This window comes from Gopherus evgoodei, chromosome 2, assembly GCF_007399415.2.
Source record: "Gopherus evgoodei ecotype Sinaloan lineage chromosome 2, rGopEvg1_v1.p, whole genome shotgun sequence".
In the NCBI taxonomy this organism is placed as follows: Eukaryota; Metazoa; Chordata; order Testudines; family Testudinidae; genus Gopherus; species Gopherus evgoodei.
In genome coordinates, this window is record NC_044323.1 from 65,775,639 (window position 1) to 65,792,967 (window position 17,329).

The 17,329-nt window shown below is 46.0% G+C and overlaps 1 protein-coding gene across 2 annotated transcripts in view; it reads right to left on the reverse strand.

Moving 5' to 3' along the window:
- The window catches only part of ANKRD28 (ankyrin repeat domain 28), a 233,907-nt gene that overhangs the window by 27,930 nt on the left and 188,648 nt on the right, over positions 1-17,329 (reverse strand). For both annotated transcript variants that reach the window (XM_030550866.1, XM_030550867.1), the window contains exons 17-21: positions 16,747-16,821; positions 8,025-8,226; positions 5,788-5,875; positions 5,141-5,258; positions 4,289-4,508 (exon numbers count right to left, since the gene is read on the reverse strand). In XM_030550866.1, the coding sequence (XP_030406726.1) occupies positions 4,289-4,508; positions 5,141-5,258; positions 5,788-5,875; positions 8,025-8,226; positions 16,747-16,821 (703 nt within the window). The remainder of the gene's footprint in view (positions 1-4,288; positions 4,509-5,140; positions 5,259-5,787; positions 5,876-8,024; positions 8,227-16,746; positions 16,822-17,329) is intronic.

The following is a 17,329-nucleotide window of genomic DNA, read 5'->3' on the forward strand; positions in this document are numbered from 1 at the left end:
AGTGTTGACTAATTTGATTTTTTTAAATTAGACAAACATATACACATGAAACCTAAACAATGCATATTACTTTAATTTTATTTTTGGCAGGAAGTAGTTCTAGCTAGATTAGCGATTGCATGTTCTCATCTCACAGTAGTTTGACATGAAACTAAAGGAATGAAAACATCCAATTTTTCTGTCGCACTGAGACACTGTGGTCAAATTCACAGTGGATCATTCATCAACAAGGCTGTGAGTTTATCCATAGATGTCACAGATTCCATGACCTCCATGACTTCTGCAGCCTGCTGGTGTGCCTTGCCCGAAGCCCGGACACGCCTTCACCTAGGAGCTGAGCAAGGGAGATGTCACCACTTCCAGAGAGCACCATAGGTAAGCGCCTCCCAGAACCTGCCTCACCCTGTCCTGTGCCCCAACCCCCTGTCCCCTCCCACACCCAAACTCTTCTGCTGTTGCTGGGGGTGGGTGGGCAGAGACAGTTACCTCCCCCGCAAGCACCAATGATGATCCTGGGCTTTCCCCCCCACAAAGCACCAGTGGGGTTCCTGCGCCGTATGCCTCACCAGCACTAGTGGGGGTCCCGGGCCGCATGCTCCAGCACCCGGGCTTCTGCTCCCTCCCGGCATCCACAGCACCCCCAGGCAGCCTTCTCTCCCCCAAGTTTCAGTGAGGGATATATAGTAAAAATCATGGACAGATCACGGGCTGTGAATTTTTGTTTACTGCCCGTGACCTGTCCGTGACTTTTACTAAAAATACCCACGACAAAAACATAGCTTTACTCATCAACCATTCACAATTTAGTTTATTCTTATTCTATTCAATAAAATTAGTCTCAGAGATATAGTCTGTAACTTTGCCTATAAGTATAGACTGTATTGCTATTCCCTTAGCACTAATTAGGAAAATGAGCTTTAAGCTCTTACTTCTCTGATTAACATTTTGGAGCAAGGCAGAAAATGAAGTAAATGAGAACCTTAATTACCTGTGAAGATTAGGTTGTGGCTGTGTCATTAAGCAAAAGCTCTGAGTGAACCTCTCACTCTCCAGAATGTACTGAGGCAGCAAGCAAAAGGAAGGGGAAATGCTATGACCCTTCCTGATGCCTTTTGTTCTTCAAATACTATACTTGTATATGTGGTTTGATCTGAGGCAGAAGGATCTTATGATATCAGTGAAATACTTCAAGATGAGTTAACGCAGAATTATTGTATTCTGATTAAATTACTTCCTAATTAAAATAATTTCTTGGGATAAGTGGCACCATTTCTGCTTCAACAGTGCTATCCTATCCAAATTTTCTCTTTTATTTTTCAACATTTTTACTACTTTTTGAAAAATACACATTAAAACACAGAAATAAGCACACACAGTATATCATATTAGATATTGGAGTTACTATACAAATACATTCAACTTATTTAAAAATTATTCAACTATGGCTTGACCCTGCTCCCATTAAATGTTGCCTGAAGGGTTCTGTTTCATAATATTTAGAAACTAAGGGTATGTCTACACTACCTGCCGGGTCAGTGGGCAGCGATCGATCCAGCGGGGATCAATTTATCGCGTCTACTCTAGATGCGATTAATCGACCCCTGGGCGCTCTCCTGTTGACTCCTGTACTCCACCGCTACTAGAGGCGCAGGCAGAGTCAACGGGGGAGTGGCAGCAATCGACTCACCACAGCGAAAACACCATGGTGAATAGGTCTAAGTATGTCAACTTCAGCGACGTTATTCACGTGGCTGAAGTTGCGCAGCTTAGATCAATTCCCCCGACCCCATGTAGACTAGGCCAAAGACTCAAATATATGTCAACAGAATGGTATATATTCAGTGGTTCACAAGAGTTGAGAGCCCTTCCTATAATGAAGATTTGTCACAGTTAGTAGAGTAGTACCTCAGAGTTATAAACACCAGAGTTATGAACTGATCAGTCAACCACACACCTCCTTTGAAACCAGAAGGTTGCAAACAGACAGCAGCAGAGACAAAAAAACAAACAAAAATGCAAATACAGTATAGCATTGTGTTAAACGTAAACTACTAATATAAAGGGAAAGTTTAAAAAAAAGATTGACAAGGTAATGAAACTGTTTCTGCACTTGTTTCATTTAAATTAAGATAGTTAAAAGCAGCATTTTTTTCTGCATAGTACATTTTCAAAGCTGTACTAAGTCAATGTTAAATTGTAAACTTTGTAAAGAACCACCAAAATGTTTTGTTCAGAGTTATAAATAATCTCCATACCTGAGGCGTTCCTTACTCTGAGGTTCTACTCTGGATGGATGGATGAATGAATGGATAGGAGTGATGTAAATATTAAGAGATATATACTTAGGTCAATTTTTTTTGATATACATACAAATCACGTATTTGTGTCCAGAGTTACCTATTTTGCATATCTGAAAACTGGGTATGTAATGATTTGTGTTTTTGTGGATGATAGATACTTTTCCCCCAAAATAATATGAATAAAAGAATAGGTTTATTATGACTATGATTAAACATGCCCTGTGTCTGCTTAACAGCTAGAAATATTCTAAACCTTATAAAGCGTAGCTTGTAAATTGGCTCTAAATTAATTTTTTCCCCCATATAACACACACACACACACACACACACACAAATAAACAAACACCACACCACACCCACAAAAGTGTTTTTAAATGTCCAATCACTAACAGTTTATATATTACTTCCAAAACAATCTCAAAACTCAGTGAGTCTGGGAAGGGGATAAGCGACAGGGATCTTCAGCAAGGTCGGTATTTTTTTTTTTTGCCTTTATTTGTTTTTCTGTCCTGTTTCTTGCACTTCTTAAATCAGAGTATCAAGTAGGAAGATAGACAGCTACACAAATGTTTGCACACATGGTTCAGTACTAAACTGTTTAATAAACACTCAGATAAGTAGTATATTGAGTAGAACCTGCTTTGTGTCAGACAAAAAATGAAAAATGTGCAACTATTACAAAACCATACCCCAGGGTGAGCTAACTGATCATTCAGAATCTTCACCTGTCAAGGTACAATAACAGGAAATGATGGGCAAACAAAGAGAAAGGCAGAATCTACTTATCTAGGAGTACAATTCAAAGATAGTTCTGAAAATACTGAGTCATGCTAATTCTGTTTCTCTGGGCTTGCTATATGAATATTTAGTTCGCAGAAAGTTAGGGTGTAAATCTATCCTGCACTGCCCTGCTGCCGCACATTATAAATTCCCTAGTGTATTTTAATATACTCCTGTTTCAAAGAGGGGTGATTTAAAGCACACTAGGGAACTTTTAGTGCATGGAAGCAATGTCCACATGGTACTGAGTGTGCAGCACTCTAGTGTAGGGTACATTTACACTCCATCTTGCTGCAAAAATTAAGTCTTTGTTTAAACAAGTCCTCTACTAAAAACAACAGAAGCTCCCATCTATTTCACTTGCAGCAGGAATAGGTACATAGTTACATGGCAAATGCACCCACAAGTTGGTATAAATTTCCTTCATCCTCCTCCTCTCTGTTCCTTCTGCTTGTTTGTTACTTGTGTCTTGTCTTATCTTAATTAGATTGTGATCTTTTTGGTGCAGGTTCTGTGATTCTGTATGATTGCATAATGCCTCACTCACTGGGGCCCAATACTGACTGAGGACTCTAGGAGGCACTATGATCATACAAATCCCTACTTTAAGTACAAAATGGAACTCAACTTAAATATGGAGTTGTGACCAGTGCCTCTATAATAAATAAATAGCAGCTAATGAATTTTAAACAGAAAGTTGCGATCACTAATAAAAGGACTACTGAAGTCTGGTGTTGCAAAATATATTGAAATGTCAAAGTGGATTCACTATTTTGTTTCTGAACTTTTCCCCTTGATCTGTTTGCTCCTCAGTTACCTCATATCTGCTAGCTTTGTAAGAGTTCTGTCTTATTACTTCTGATTATGCAATACAGAGAATGTTTGGAGTATTAGGGAGATAAAGTCCATCTCTCTTGCAAGAAAGTGCTAAGTACACTGCTTTGGAATGAATGGAAAAATAAATGCAATAAATCTGTTTAGAAAGCTTATTCACTTTTTAGAATTAATAACAATAAAAGACTCCAGTGTCTTTAGTTTGCTTTATGAATAGTACTCCATCTGTTTCACACTTTTTATTAATATTTATATTATGGTATTGCTTAGATGCTGTTATCAATATTGAGGTTCCACTGAGCTAGGATCTAACCCACATACAGATTCCTGCTCCGAAGGCTTTGAATTTAAGACGACTTTACCATAGTGCTTACCATTATAACAGGCCCAGTGCAGTGATGTATATCCATGATTGTCTGCTATGGCCGGTACCGAATCCACAGATGTTGCTGACTGCAAGAGAGCTCCTAGAACACCAATATGTCCACATGCAGCTGATAAGTGTATAGGTGTCCGCCCTCTGCAGTCTCGTAGCAAGGACTTAGCACCATGTTGAAGCAATGCTTCCACACACTCCTCATGCCCAGTAACTGCCTGGAAAAGAAAGATACAATATGCAGGTGCACACATGTACCACTGAAGAAGAAAAAAATAAAACCTGTTACTGCTTTAACATATAATATTGAGAGCAGGCTACTGCAAAATAAGCCCAGTCATTTTTACTTCAGTAAGTGGGCATTGCGAAGAAAAATTCAATAATTATTAGCTTAGTGACAGGGTACGTTTCTCTTTTGCGATGGCCTAAAGAGATGCTAATCCCCAGGGGCCTCCTTAATTGTAGTATCTGGCATAGACTTTAAAGAAACATTTGGCATATTGTACATAGAAAATACATAAAAAAAGGAGTTATTTTCTTCCTCTCTCCAATACTCTCCCCCACCCCCAACAAAAATGATACCTTGGAATTTTCTAGCTAATGTGCTTCTGCAAGTTGAAGTGAATCAGAAGGTACAAAGAACACTGAAATTCAAGTGCAAAGGGGCAAAAATCTAACCACTCAAATGCAGTAAAAGTGAAGACCAACCAAGCACAGTAGAATACTAATATTAGTGGAATTAAAAAAAGAATCAAATTCAGCAATGATGCAAACTGCAGACATTCTCAATTTGTATTTAAAATTGATGCACATTTTTTTGGAAAATGGCAAAAGGGAAATACTTTCTTACCCCTCTGTGTAATGCAGTTCTTCCCCATTTATCTTTGGCATCTACGTTTGCTCCTTTGTTAAGCAATGAATAAACGCAGTCTGTGTGCCCATTGAGAACAGACAGCATCAGAGGAGTCCTGAACAGTGAGACAAAAGAGTAAGAAAAAGTTTCCAGGCAGGTTACACTTTAATAGTCTAGTGGTCAGCTAAATACTTAAAACTCCAGAAACAACTTTTGTTCTCCTAGAGAAAGCTCTTCAACAACTGATCCATTAGTGAACAGAACTTTGTAAACTAATCAAAAAAAGCAGTAGTGATATTTTTAGACATAAGAAGGTAAAACCTATTTCTAAGAGTGTAATACAAAAAAGCTAATTGTATCATGAGAGCTATTTTCTCAGTGTTTAGCAAACAGAGTAATCTTAATTTGTTTCCTGTGGAATGAGGATCAAAATTGTGTGAAATTTACATCTGTGGTACTCAGAGACACAAACTACATTAATCCTAGTTAGGATATTGTCCCTCCATGTAAAAAAAAATAAAATAAAAATCACCAATGGAAAAGAATGACTTTTTTTTGGCGTTATGGCGTCCAGAAGCTATAATGTAAATTATAGGATGCAATATCTTGTAAAAAAAATCAGAATATGGACGACTTAAACTTACTGTCCATTTCCATCTTGAATGTCCACTGCATTCTGTGGTTCTGCATTGCCTATCAACAATCGCAAGCATTCTGAATGACCATTTGTAGCTGTAAAATGTTACAAAAACAATCAGCATATCATGTTTATCATCCTTGGGTATGAAAATATAAATGGTATTAAACTGAAGATGTCAGCTTCTACTAGAACCATTAATACAAGCACTCATTGACCATAATGGGGTCAGTATTTATAACTTAATTTGAAAACAGGAAATCTTTGACCTTATATCCAATATTCAAACATGTTTTTAACATAATTAAATATTCAAAATCCATAGACCTATATTACAACTGAACAGAATATGATGGTTTCAAGATAAGTGCCATTGTTAATGACTATCTTCTTTTGAATGTAAATAAGGATGAGAATATTAACCATAACTATCGAAACAATTCACGCCTAGGTTAGTTTAACAAGAACTAGTGCCTCACTTTCATTCTTTATACATACTCATTAACACAATTATTTATTTAAAGCAAGTGAGTCCTTGTCTAACCTACCACACATAGATTTAAATGCTAATATATTGTGTGTGTATTTGTAAGGGATGGGAAGAGAGATCATACTGAAGAGAGGAGCTGGAGAACAGCTACACAATTAGTAGGAGGACTAAGCCAAGAAGAGGAAAGTTAAGGAAACTGTATTTAAAATGAGTTCTTGCTTCCTGGGCTACTGAACAGAGCCCCTGAAAGTAGGATACACCTCAGGTTGCTCAGCAACGATCTGTCCAGCAGATCTGAGAATGGTGCTAATGGAAGATGAAAGAAGGGAAAAAAACAAATAGAAGAATAAAACTAGTGTTCAAGGAGGAAAAAAAAAAGTCTCTCTCTCTTATGGCGATCTAATATTGTTTATGGACTGCTCTTTCTACCACGACATTTTAAATGACATTTACTACTATGCCATTGCCAAATTAAAAAAAAAAAAAAAGTAAAGTTCACTTGCAAAAAGACAAGAAAGGAATGAATAAATATCCCTTAAAAAGACATCTTTTGGGGGAAACAACAGGGATAAATGAGAGAGGGAGAGAAAAAATTAAAAATCATCAACATTAATTTTTTCAAAAACACAGTAAAAGTTCAGTCACTTAATCCTTGAAGCACTGAGTAAAAACCATCAAACTTCTCTTCTCACAAAACTGCCAGAGCTCTCCAAGATACCAATTAAAAGCAGAGCCATCCACAAATTATGACAGGTAAGTTACACAACATATTTCAACACTACAATGTCCTACAAATGGCAGGGCCATGACCATGTCATTCACCCACAAACATCTTGGACAGCACAGCTGTTTGGCATGGAGGGAAATGCACACTGATACATTTAATGCAGGAGTGAGCAAACTTTTGGCCCGAGGGCCACATCTGGGAATAGAAATTGTATGGCGGGCCATGAATGCTCACAAAATTGGGGTTGAGGTGCGGGAGGGGGTGAGGGGAGTGTGAGCTCCCGGGTGGGGCCAGAAATGAGGAGTTCAGGTTGCGGGAGTGGGCTCCAGGCTGGCGTGGGGGGAGGGGGTTGGGGGGGAAGGGGTGCAGGCTCTGGCTGGGGGTGCAGGCTCCGTGGTGGGGCTGAGGGGTTTGGGGTGCAGGAGGGTACTCCGGGCTGGGACCGAAGGGTTTGGAGGGCTAGAGGGGGATCAGGGCTGGGACAAGGGGTTGAGGCATGTGGGAGCAGTGAGGAGGGAGGTGAGGGCTCCAGCTGGGGATGTAGGCTCTGGGGGGCACTTACCTCAAGTGGCTCCCGGAAGCAGCGGCATGTCCCTTCTCCAGCTCCTACAAGGAGCCCCCAGGCTGCCTCTATGCATAGGAGCTGGAGGGAGGACATCCTGCTGCTCCCAGGAGCCGCATGGAGATGCCCCTGACCCTGTTCCCAGGCTGGAGCGCTGGATTAAAATGGCTGGCGGGCTGGATCTGGCCCACAGGCTGTAGTTTGCCATCCATTAAATCAGAGGTGGGCAGAGGTACTATGCTCCTCCAGAACCCAAGGAAGACATCTAAGGCACATTCTCTCTCTCTCTCTCTCACTAAGCTACCTCCCACTACCTCATGCTCTTCCTCATCCTCCACGAGTGCAGAACATTATTTAAGACGTAATCTACTGTGTTAATGCCACAGAAAAAGACTGCTGTGCATTATTACATGAACAAAATAATATAAACCCCAAACCCATGCATCTGTGTTCAGCACAACATACCTGCAGCATGTATTGGAGTTCTCTTTACAACATAGTCTTTCACTAAGATTGATGCTCCCTGATTAATAAGTACATCCACACACTCCACATGTCCCTTAAAAGCTGCAAGATCCAATGGTGTCCTTCCATTATTGTTCCTCACATCAAGGTCCAACAAAGACTGCACCAGTACTTCCAGAGCTTGATGGTGACCATGATAGGCCTAAGTGAATATTAACACAGTGCAGTAGTGTTTCATTACATTAGAAAAGGACACTATGAAAATAGTGTGTAAGAACTGCATTTAGAAGAATATCTACTGTTTTAAGTAAAAATCAGTCATTTTGTAGCCAATGTTAAAAACATACTTTCCACTGAACAATCTGTACCCTTTTTTTTTTTTAAACCAGTAACTGGAAGAAATTAGAGAAAAATGTGTCGTCATTTTCCCAGTTTGTTTACTTCGTTTATTTGATAACTCTTTAGGTGTGGTGAACTCCACTGCTTTACGATCAGGTGCATGACTCTTAAGCATTGCTCTAGCTGGGAGCTCATATGTAGACTTTTTGTTACCCTCTGCAGAGGGCATTTATTTGTAATAGCAGCAGCAAAGCTGAAACTGAAGAGGCAGATATGCTCATATACTTAAAAAGAAAGGGGAAAACAGGTGGGCCACAACTATGTTCAGTGTTGTTGCACTCAGGATGCCCATAGGATCTTAAAGGCAGAAGGCATATAGGAAAAATTTTAAAAAATGATTTTTTTTCTTTTTTTTAAGGCAGGACAAACGTGAAGCGATGTATCAAAAATTGCTCTTTTTAAAACTGTCATTGGCAGTGGCCCTTTACTAGGGCAAATGTTCAACTTTCTAAAATACAAATAATATGGTGGGGCAGTAAAACCAGAAGTTAAAGCATTTCAAGTGCAGTGTATTAAATGGAATGAGGTCACCAGATACACAGATCAATTCTTTATCCTATATTATATTTTTTACAAATTTTATCTTTTCAAGACTTTATATACCACAGTCCTGTAAATCATCTTGTGTAAAAATTAAAGGATGATTAATACATAACCACTGCATTTAGTCTTTTATACAAAACATAGAACACTTTCACATGACAGAATAAGGACCCAATTCTACAAGAAACTCCAAGTGGATGAACTCCTGCACCCATGGGGAGCTCCTGGCAGGATCAGGGTGATTTAGGATCAAGTGATTACATAAACACAAAAAAAGTTAGTTTATTGTAATACAGAATCAACTTTTTATTTTTTAAAAAAAGTGTAGATTTTATATTTATGTAATACATTTTTTCCCTTCAGAGAACATGCTAAAACTGGAATGGCAGGAAATTCCCTGAGACAAGGTGGATCAGGTAATAAAAGATGGTTACTCACCTTTGTAACTGTTGTTCTTCGAGATGTTTTGCTCATATCCATTCCAGGTAGGTGTACGCGCCGCGCGTGCACGTCTGCCGGAAACTTTTTACCTAGCAACTCCAGTGGGCCAGCAGGTCGCCCCCTAGAGTGGCGCCAGTATGGCACCAGATATATACCCCTGCCGGCCCGCCCGCTCCTCAGTTCCTTCTTGCCGGCTACTCTGACAGTGGGGAAGGAGGGCGGGTGTGGAATGGATATGAGCAACACATCTCGAAGAACAACAGTTACAAAGGTGAGTAACCGTCTTTTCTTCTTCGAGTGATTGCTCATATCCATTCCAGGTAGGTGATTCCCAAGCCTTACCTAGGTGATGGGGTCGGAGTGAGAGGTCGCGGCCTGGAGTACTGCAGAGCCAAAGGCCGCATCATCTCTGGACTGCTGAACCAGGGCGTAATGGGAAGCGAATGTGTGGACCGATGACCAGGTCGCCGCCCTACATATCTCTTGGATTGGCACGCGGGCAAGGAAAGCCAGCGATGATGCCTGTGCTCTGGTGGAGTGAGCAGTCACACGGCCCGTCGGAACGTGGGCCAGGTCGTAGCAGGTCCTGATGCAGGAGGTAACCCAGGAAGATAGCCTCTGGGAGGAAATCGGCAGCCCCTTGACCCGGTCCGCTACCGCCACAAATAACTGGGGGGACCTGCAGAAGGGTTTGGTGCTGTCGATAAAATGCTAGCGCCCGACGGACATCTAGTGAGTTGTCCGTCTGTTGCTCCCTGCGGGACGAATGGGGCTTTGGGAAAAAGACTGGGAGGAAAATCTCTTGGTTAACATGGAAAGCTGAGACCACCTTGGGAAGAAAGGCAGGGTGAGGCCTCAGCTGTACCTTGTCTTTATGGAAGACAGTATACAGTGGGTCCACTGTGAGGGCCCTCAGCTCTGACACTCGTCTAGCTGAGGTAATGGCCACTAGGAAGGCGGTCTTCCACGAGAGGTAGAGCAGGGAGCAAGTAGCTAATGGCTCGAATGGAGGGCCCATGAGCCGAGATAGGACCAGGTTGAGGTCCCATGAAGGGGCCGGAGGGCGGATTTGTGGATAGAGCCGCTCCAGTCCCTTCAGGAATCTCGCCACCATAGGGTGGGAGAAGACAGAACATCCGTCCATTCCAGGATGAAACGCGGAGATGGCCACTAGGTGGACCCAGAGGGACGACAATGCCAGACCCTGGGTCTTGAGGGACCAGATGTAGTCTAAAATAGTGGTGACGGGAGTCTCCATAGGGCGAAGAGCTTTCTCTGAACACCAGCAGGAGAAACGCCTCCACTTAGCTGAGTAAGTAGCCCTGGTGGAAGGCTTTCTACTGCCCATGAGAACCTCCCGAACCGGGGTAGAACAGCACAACTCGGAGCCTGTCAACCACGCAGGAGTCATGCCGTAAGGTGTAGAGACGGAAGATCCGGGTGACAGAGCCTGCCGTGGTCCTGAGTGATCAGGTCCCGATGAAGGGGTAGGGTAACCGGATTGGCCACTGAGAGGTCCAGCAACATGGGGTACCAATGCTGTCTGGCCCATGCTGGAGCTATGAGAATCACTCGGGCTCTGTCTCTGCGCACCTTGAGGAGAACCCTGTGCATCAGCGGAACGGGAGGGAATGCGTAACACAGGTGGGCTGTCCATGGGATCAGGAATGCATCTGCTAGAGACCCTGGTTCCCGACCCTGGAAGGAGCAGAATGCTCGACACTTCCTGTTCTGCCTGGACGCGAAGAGGTCCATCTGGGGACGACCCCACCTCTGGAAGAGTGAGAGGGCGACGTCCGGACGGAGGGACCACTCGTGCGAACGGAAGGATCTGCTCAGCCGATCCGCTAGAGTGTTCCGCACTCCCGGGAGATAGGAGGCGGAAAGGTGAACCGAATGGGCTATGCAGAACTCCCAGAGACGCATGGCCTCGAGACACAGGGGAGAGGACCTGGTGCCACGCTGCTTGCTGATATAAAACATGGTCGTCGTGTTGTCGGTGAACACCGCGACACAACGACCTTGAAGGAGATGGACAAACGCTTGACAAGCAAGGCGGACCGCTCTCAACTCTTGTATGTTGATATGGAAGTTGATCTCTTGAGGTGTCCACAAGCCCTGAGTTCTCTGGGTGCCGCAGTGTGCCCCCCAGCCCAGATCTGAGGCGTCCGTGGTCAGGGATGCCGAGGGTTGGGGCGGATGGAACGGGAGCCCTGCACAGACTACGGACTGGTCCAGCCACCATCGAAGAGAGTCCAGCACCCGCTGAGGAATGGTGACGACTGTCCAACGAATGTCTGGCCGGCCGATACTGCGCAATGAGCCATGATTGAAGAGGCCTCATGCGGAGTCGGGCATATGCCGTTACGAACGTACAGGCTGCCATGTGGCCTAGAAGGGCCAGACATGTTCGTAGAGAGGTCAGCGGGGCCGCCTGCAAACGTAGAATGATGTCCGACAACGACTGGAACCTGGGCAAGGGTAGCAAGGCCCTGGCCAGGGTAGAGTCCAGAACGGCCCCGATGAACTCTATCCGCTGCGTGGGGAGCAGAGTAGACTTGTCCACATTGATGACGAGGCCCAAGGCCGCAAAGAGGGTGCTGATCCTGTCGACATGGTCGCGGACCTGCAGCTCCGATGTGCCTCGGATCAGCCAGTCGTCCAGGTAGGGGAAGACGTGAATGCGGCAACGTCGAAGGTGTGCGACGACGACTGCCATGCATTTTGTAAACACCCTCGGGGCCGTAGAGAGACCAAACGGAAGGACCGCAAATTGATAATGTTGGCGGTCGACCACAAAGCGGAGGAAACGTCTGTGTTGGGGGAAAATGGAGATGTGAAAGTAAGCGTCCTGCATATTGAGGGCGGCGTACCAGTCTCCGGGATCCAGGGATGGGATGATGGTTCCAAGGGATACCATGCGGAACTTCAACTTCACGATATACTTGTTGAGTTCCCGCAGGTCGAGGATGGGCCTGAGGCCGCCCCTGGACTTGGGGATTAGAAAGTAACGGGAATAAAACCCCTTGCCCTTCTCGTTTTGCGGAACCGCCTCTATGGGTCCCTTGACAAGGAGCGCGTGCACCTCCTGACGGAGGAATTGCTCGTGAGAGGGGTCCCTGAAGAGGGACGGGGATGGTGGGTGGGAGGGTGGGGGCGAAGAAAACTGGAGGCGATAACCGGCCTGCACCGTACGCAAGACCCAACGGTCCGACGTTATTCGGGTCCACGCCGGGAGGAAAAAAGAAAGGAGGTTGGAAAACTGCGGGGAGGGATCCGGAGGGCGCACCTTCAAAATGAAGGCTTAGGCCCTGGAGGGGCCTTGGCGGAGCCTTGGTTCTGCCCCGTTTGACCACCAGACTGCCTGCGGCGGTTGTTCCTGCCTCGGCACCTAGAGAGGTCCTGCTGCGGGTGGAACTAAGGGTACGGCCGCCACTGCTGCGGCTGGTTCTGCTGCCGGAATGGCCTGCGCTGTGTCGCCGGCGTATGCATGCCCAGCGACCGTATTATGACCCTGTTGTCCTTGAGGTCTTTTAGTCTAGGGTCTGTTTTATCCGAAAATAGGCCCTGGCCTTCAAAGGGGAGGACCTGGATTGTATGTTGGAGCTCTGGTGGAAGGCCAGAGACCTGCAGCCAAGAAATTCGGCACATCGTGAGCCCCGAGGCTAGGGTCCGAGCGGCCGAGGCCTGTAGCGATGTTCTTGCTACTTTCTTGCCCTCGTCCAGGATGGTGGAAAATTCCTGGCGGGCGTCCTGAGGCAAGAGCTCCGCGAACTTCCCCGCCGCTACCCACGAGTTGAAGGAGTAGCGGCTGAGGAGGGCCTGCTGGTTTGAGACCCGGAGCTGTAGCGCCCCCGCCGAATAGACCTTGCGGCCCAGGAGGTCCATTCGTCTCGCCTCCTTCGACTTGGGCGCTGGGGCCTCTTGTCCGTGGCACTCTCTGTCGTTCACCGACTGGACCACCAACGAGCAGGGTGCTGGGTGAACATATAGGTATTCATAGCCCGTCGAGGGGGTCATGTACTTTCGTTCCACCCCTCGAGCGGTCGGAGGGATGGAGGCTGGTGACTGACAGATGTTAGTGGCGTTGGCCTGGATTGTCTTTATAAAGAGCAGGGCCACTCTGGTGGGCGCATCGGCGGAAAGGATGCTCACCACCGGGTCCTCAATTTCAGACACTTCCTCCACTTGCAAGTCCAGGTTCTGTGCCACCCGGCGGAGGAGGTCTTGGTGTGCCCTAAGATCCAGCGGGGGAGGACTGGAGGACGAGGTACCCGCCACTGCCTCATCCGGAGAAGAGGACGAGGAAACCCCCGGCAACAAAGTGTCCATGGGGGGTTCTGTGTGGGGCTGCACCTCCGTTTCTGGAGGGAGCTCTGGGTCCCGGTGACTGGACCTGCCGTCTGCTTCCGGGGAGTGAGGGGGTCTAGATACCATCACCTCTGGTGGTCTGCATTCCCCCATAGGGCGGGGGGTAACATGTTGCCGACCCTGGGCTTGGGAATACGCCCATGGGGTCCAAAACCCCCACTGTTGAGGCCCTAGCTCTTGTGGTGGAGGGTCCTGGAACAGGGCCGAGTGTCTGTCCTGTCCCATGGCATAGGCGCTGTCAGTCTGGGAAGAGACCGATGGCTCCCTAGAAGGCCACGGAGGCGCTGAGCTTGGTTGGTATGCAGCTCTGTGCGCCGAGACCGACGCTCCCCTCGGTGCCGAGGCACGGTGCGCGACCCACATCGGTGCCGGGATCGGGACCGGGAACGGCGTGATGACCGGTGCCGAGATCCAGATCGGGAGCGATGTCGGTGCCGGGAGCGGGACCGCGACCTTCGATGAGCGCGGTGCCGGGACGGCAGCGGAGACCGGGACCTGCCACCGGCATGGTGCCGGGAGGTCGACCGGGATCGGGACCTACCACCGGTTCGGTGCCGGGAGGTCGACCGGGGAGCCGAACGCCGAGGTGAATGGCTCCTGGAGTCTCGGTGCCGGCGGTGAGACGAGCCCGACCGGGACCGTGCAGATGGCGATCGGTGCCGCGAGTACGACCGCTACCGCCTGGGAGAACGGTGCCGGGACTCCGAGCGGCGCCCCGAGCACGAGTGTTCACGCCTCCGGGGTGATCGGTGCCGGGACTCGGGAGACAGCGCTCGAAGCATCGGCTTACCCCTGGAGGTTACCCGTCCCGGGGGTGCCGGCTGAGGCTGAGATGGCTCCGTCAATGCGATCAAGTCCCGAGCCGAGGCAAAGGTCTCCGGTGTAGACGGTACCCGTAGCTCGACCCCTGATCTTAAGGGGGAGCTAGGAGGGGCTGGACTCGACGGACCTTCCGGGCCCGGAGTCGACAGCAGTCCTGTAGGTGGCGCCGCGGCCAGGGTAGGTGCCGGGTGCTCCACTCGGGCCTGCCTGGATGGTGTTGCAGACGCCGAGGGACGTGAGTCTGCTCCCGGTGCCGGATATGGTCGGTGCCGGGGAGTCTTGCCGGTGCCGGCGCGGTCTGGTGCCGGAGTAGAACTGGCTGACTGCGCCGCCGGTGCCGGAGACAGAGCCGCTTCCATAAGGAGAGCGCGAAGTCTTTGGTCTCTCTCCTTCTTAGTGCGAGGCTTAAAAGCCTTGCAAATGCGGCACTTGTCGCTAATGTGCGATTCCCCCAGGCACTTAAGGCACGCGTCATGGGGATCGCTCGAAGGCATCGGCTTCTTGCACGCTGAGCACTGCTTGAAACCCGGCGAGCCAGGCATGGGCCGGGTGCCGGGGAGGGCAACGCCCCCCCCGCAAGCGATGTTAGATAACTATTTACAAGATTCTAACTAACTACTATGGTAACAGTCTATCTACTACTTAACTAAGAACTATTTACAACTAAAAACGACGAACAAGAACAGGAGAGCTAGGGACGTGGAGGTCAGCAAGCCGCACTCCACAGTTCCAGCAACCGACACGGCGGTAAGAAGGAACTGAGGAGCGGGCGGGCCGGCAGGGGTATATATCTGGTGCCATACTGGCACCACTCTAGGGGGCGACCTGCTGGCCCACTGGAGTTGCTAGGGTAAAAAGTTTCCAGCAGACATGCACGCGCGGCACGTACACCTACCTGGAATGGATATGAGCAATCACTCGAAGAAGAACTTTTATTGCAGAGGTTCCCAAACGTTTCTTATTTGTATATCTCCTTTCAGATCTACCAGCTGCCTATGTACCCATATCCAGATCTACCAGCTGCCCATGAACACTACCCTTCTCATCATTAACACTGTGTGTGTTCTTAACACTACCTTTCTTTAGCCAACTATCCATATTTCACTGTTACGTACAGATACAGTTATAGTGCAACATAAACAACCGAAAAACCTCCCCTGATTAAGTTCTGAGCTCAGTCAAATCGGACAGATGCTGAGCAACTCAGCCTGCGCTGTACAGTGATTGTAGGTGAGGGCTCTCTACATCAACATATCTGTGTTCTCACCAGTATATCCTGAAGTAAGTTAATTACTGTATTTTATAACAAATTCTCAGTTTTAAAGCTTCATCTGAATAGCCTATTACAATTAGCCATCATTGGGGAAACTAATTGAGGCTAAGAGATCAGAGTGCTGACCCACCTGTCAGGTTTCAGCACCCTGTCACAAGCCAGTGTCCTCATGTAATCTAGACCTGGTTCCCCCCACCCCCCTTTTTTTTTTTCCTATTGCTAATTTTAGCAGTCACCTTACTGATGTCCCATCATTTCTTTTGGTCTCATGTATCAAAAACACGTGTTGTGTCAGACCTGTGCACCACCAATTTTTAATATTTGCTTTACACTTATTTAAAAGGGGAGAGTTTTTGATTATTTTAACCTATTTGTATAACAAGTAAAACAATGATTAGAGAAAAAATACTTTATTCAAGCTTGCTTACTTTGCATTTCACTGCACTTTTATATGATCAGTTTCACTGTTTTCCCTGTGTATCAGTTCCCTGATAATTTGTGAATGTCTTTCATGAACAACAGGGGAGAGAAAAACATTTTTAAAAATAGAACAAGGTGACTCTAAAATAATAAAAAAAATGGCAGGGGGCTCAGCAGCAGTTACAGTACTTTAAACCAGTTTTAACTTTTTTTTTAATACTGAACAGATTTGATGTTGACAGTGTTTCTCTAAGAGCACATTTACAATTGATACACAAAATCTTATGCAACTCACGTAAGAGAGCATGTATAGTAGTAATTGTAAACTATTGTTATTGACTGCAAACAAAGCTATGGCGTGAATCAAAACTATCTTGTATCAATCAAAAAATTGTTGTGCATATATCTATATGATTCAGTAGACCAACAATCGATAGTGAATGAAATACTTACAGCTAAGTGCAATGGACTAATTGGTGCTCTGTTGTCGGAATCATTCAGCATGTCAGTACCTGATGTTTCCATTAGCTGGAAGAAATACAAATTTAGATTAAATGCAACAAAACTATTTTTAAATACACTCTCCAACAACAGTATGGAAATTGCTATCCCTCACCACTTACAGATTAAAATACACAAAATTCCACAGACATGGTATTCCTTCCACCCCCCAAGTATTGTATAAATGACTATATCAATCTTTTAAAGGCTTTGGGCTGTAAAGGCAACACTTTTCCTGCGTCTCCCCTGCCCAACTGGCTAGTGTTTCATTTGGCTTCAGATTGAACTATTTAAATAAGAAATTTTTCCCAAATAAGGTATTTTCTTTTTTAAATAAAAGCAAACAAACAACTTATTCAGTAAGGAACACTGAACAGGTGGGGAACATATGGTAAGGAAGGAGAAGGAGAAGGAAAAGCAATTAAGAAAATAGACATGAAAAGCCTGATGGAAGTAATCCTCAGTAGCAAAGAGGAGGAGAGGAAAACCACAAATTTACATGAAAAGAAAGAGGTGAATCAAGGTACATATAATA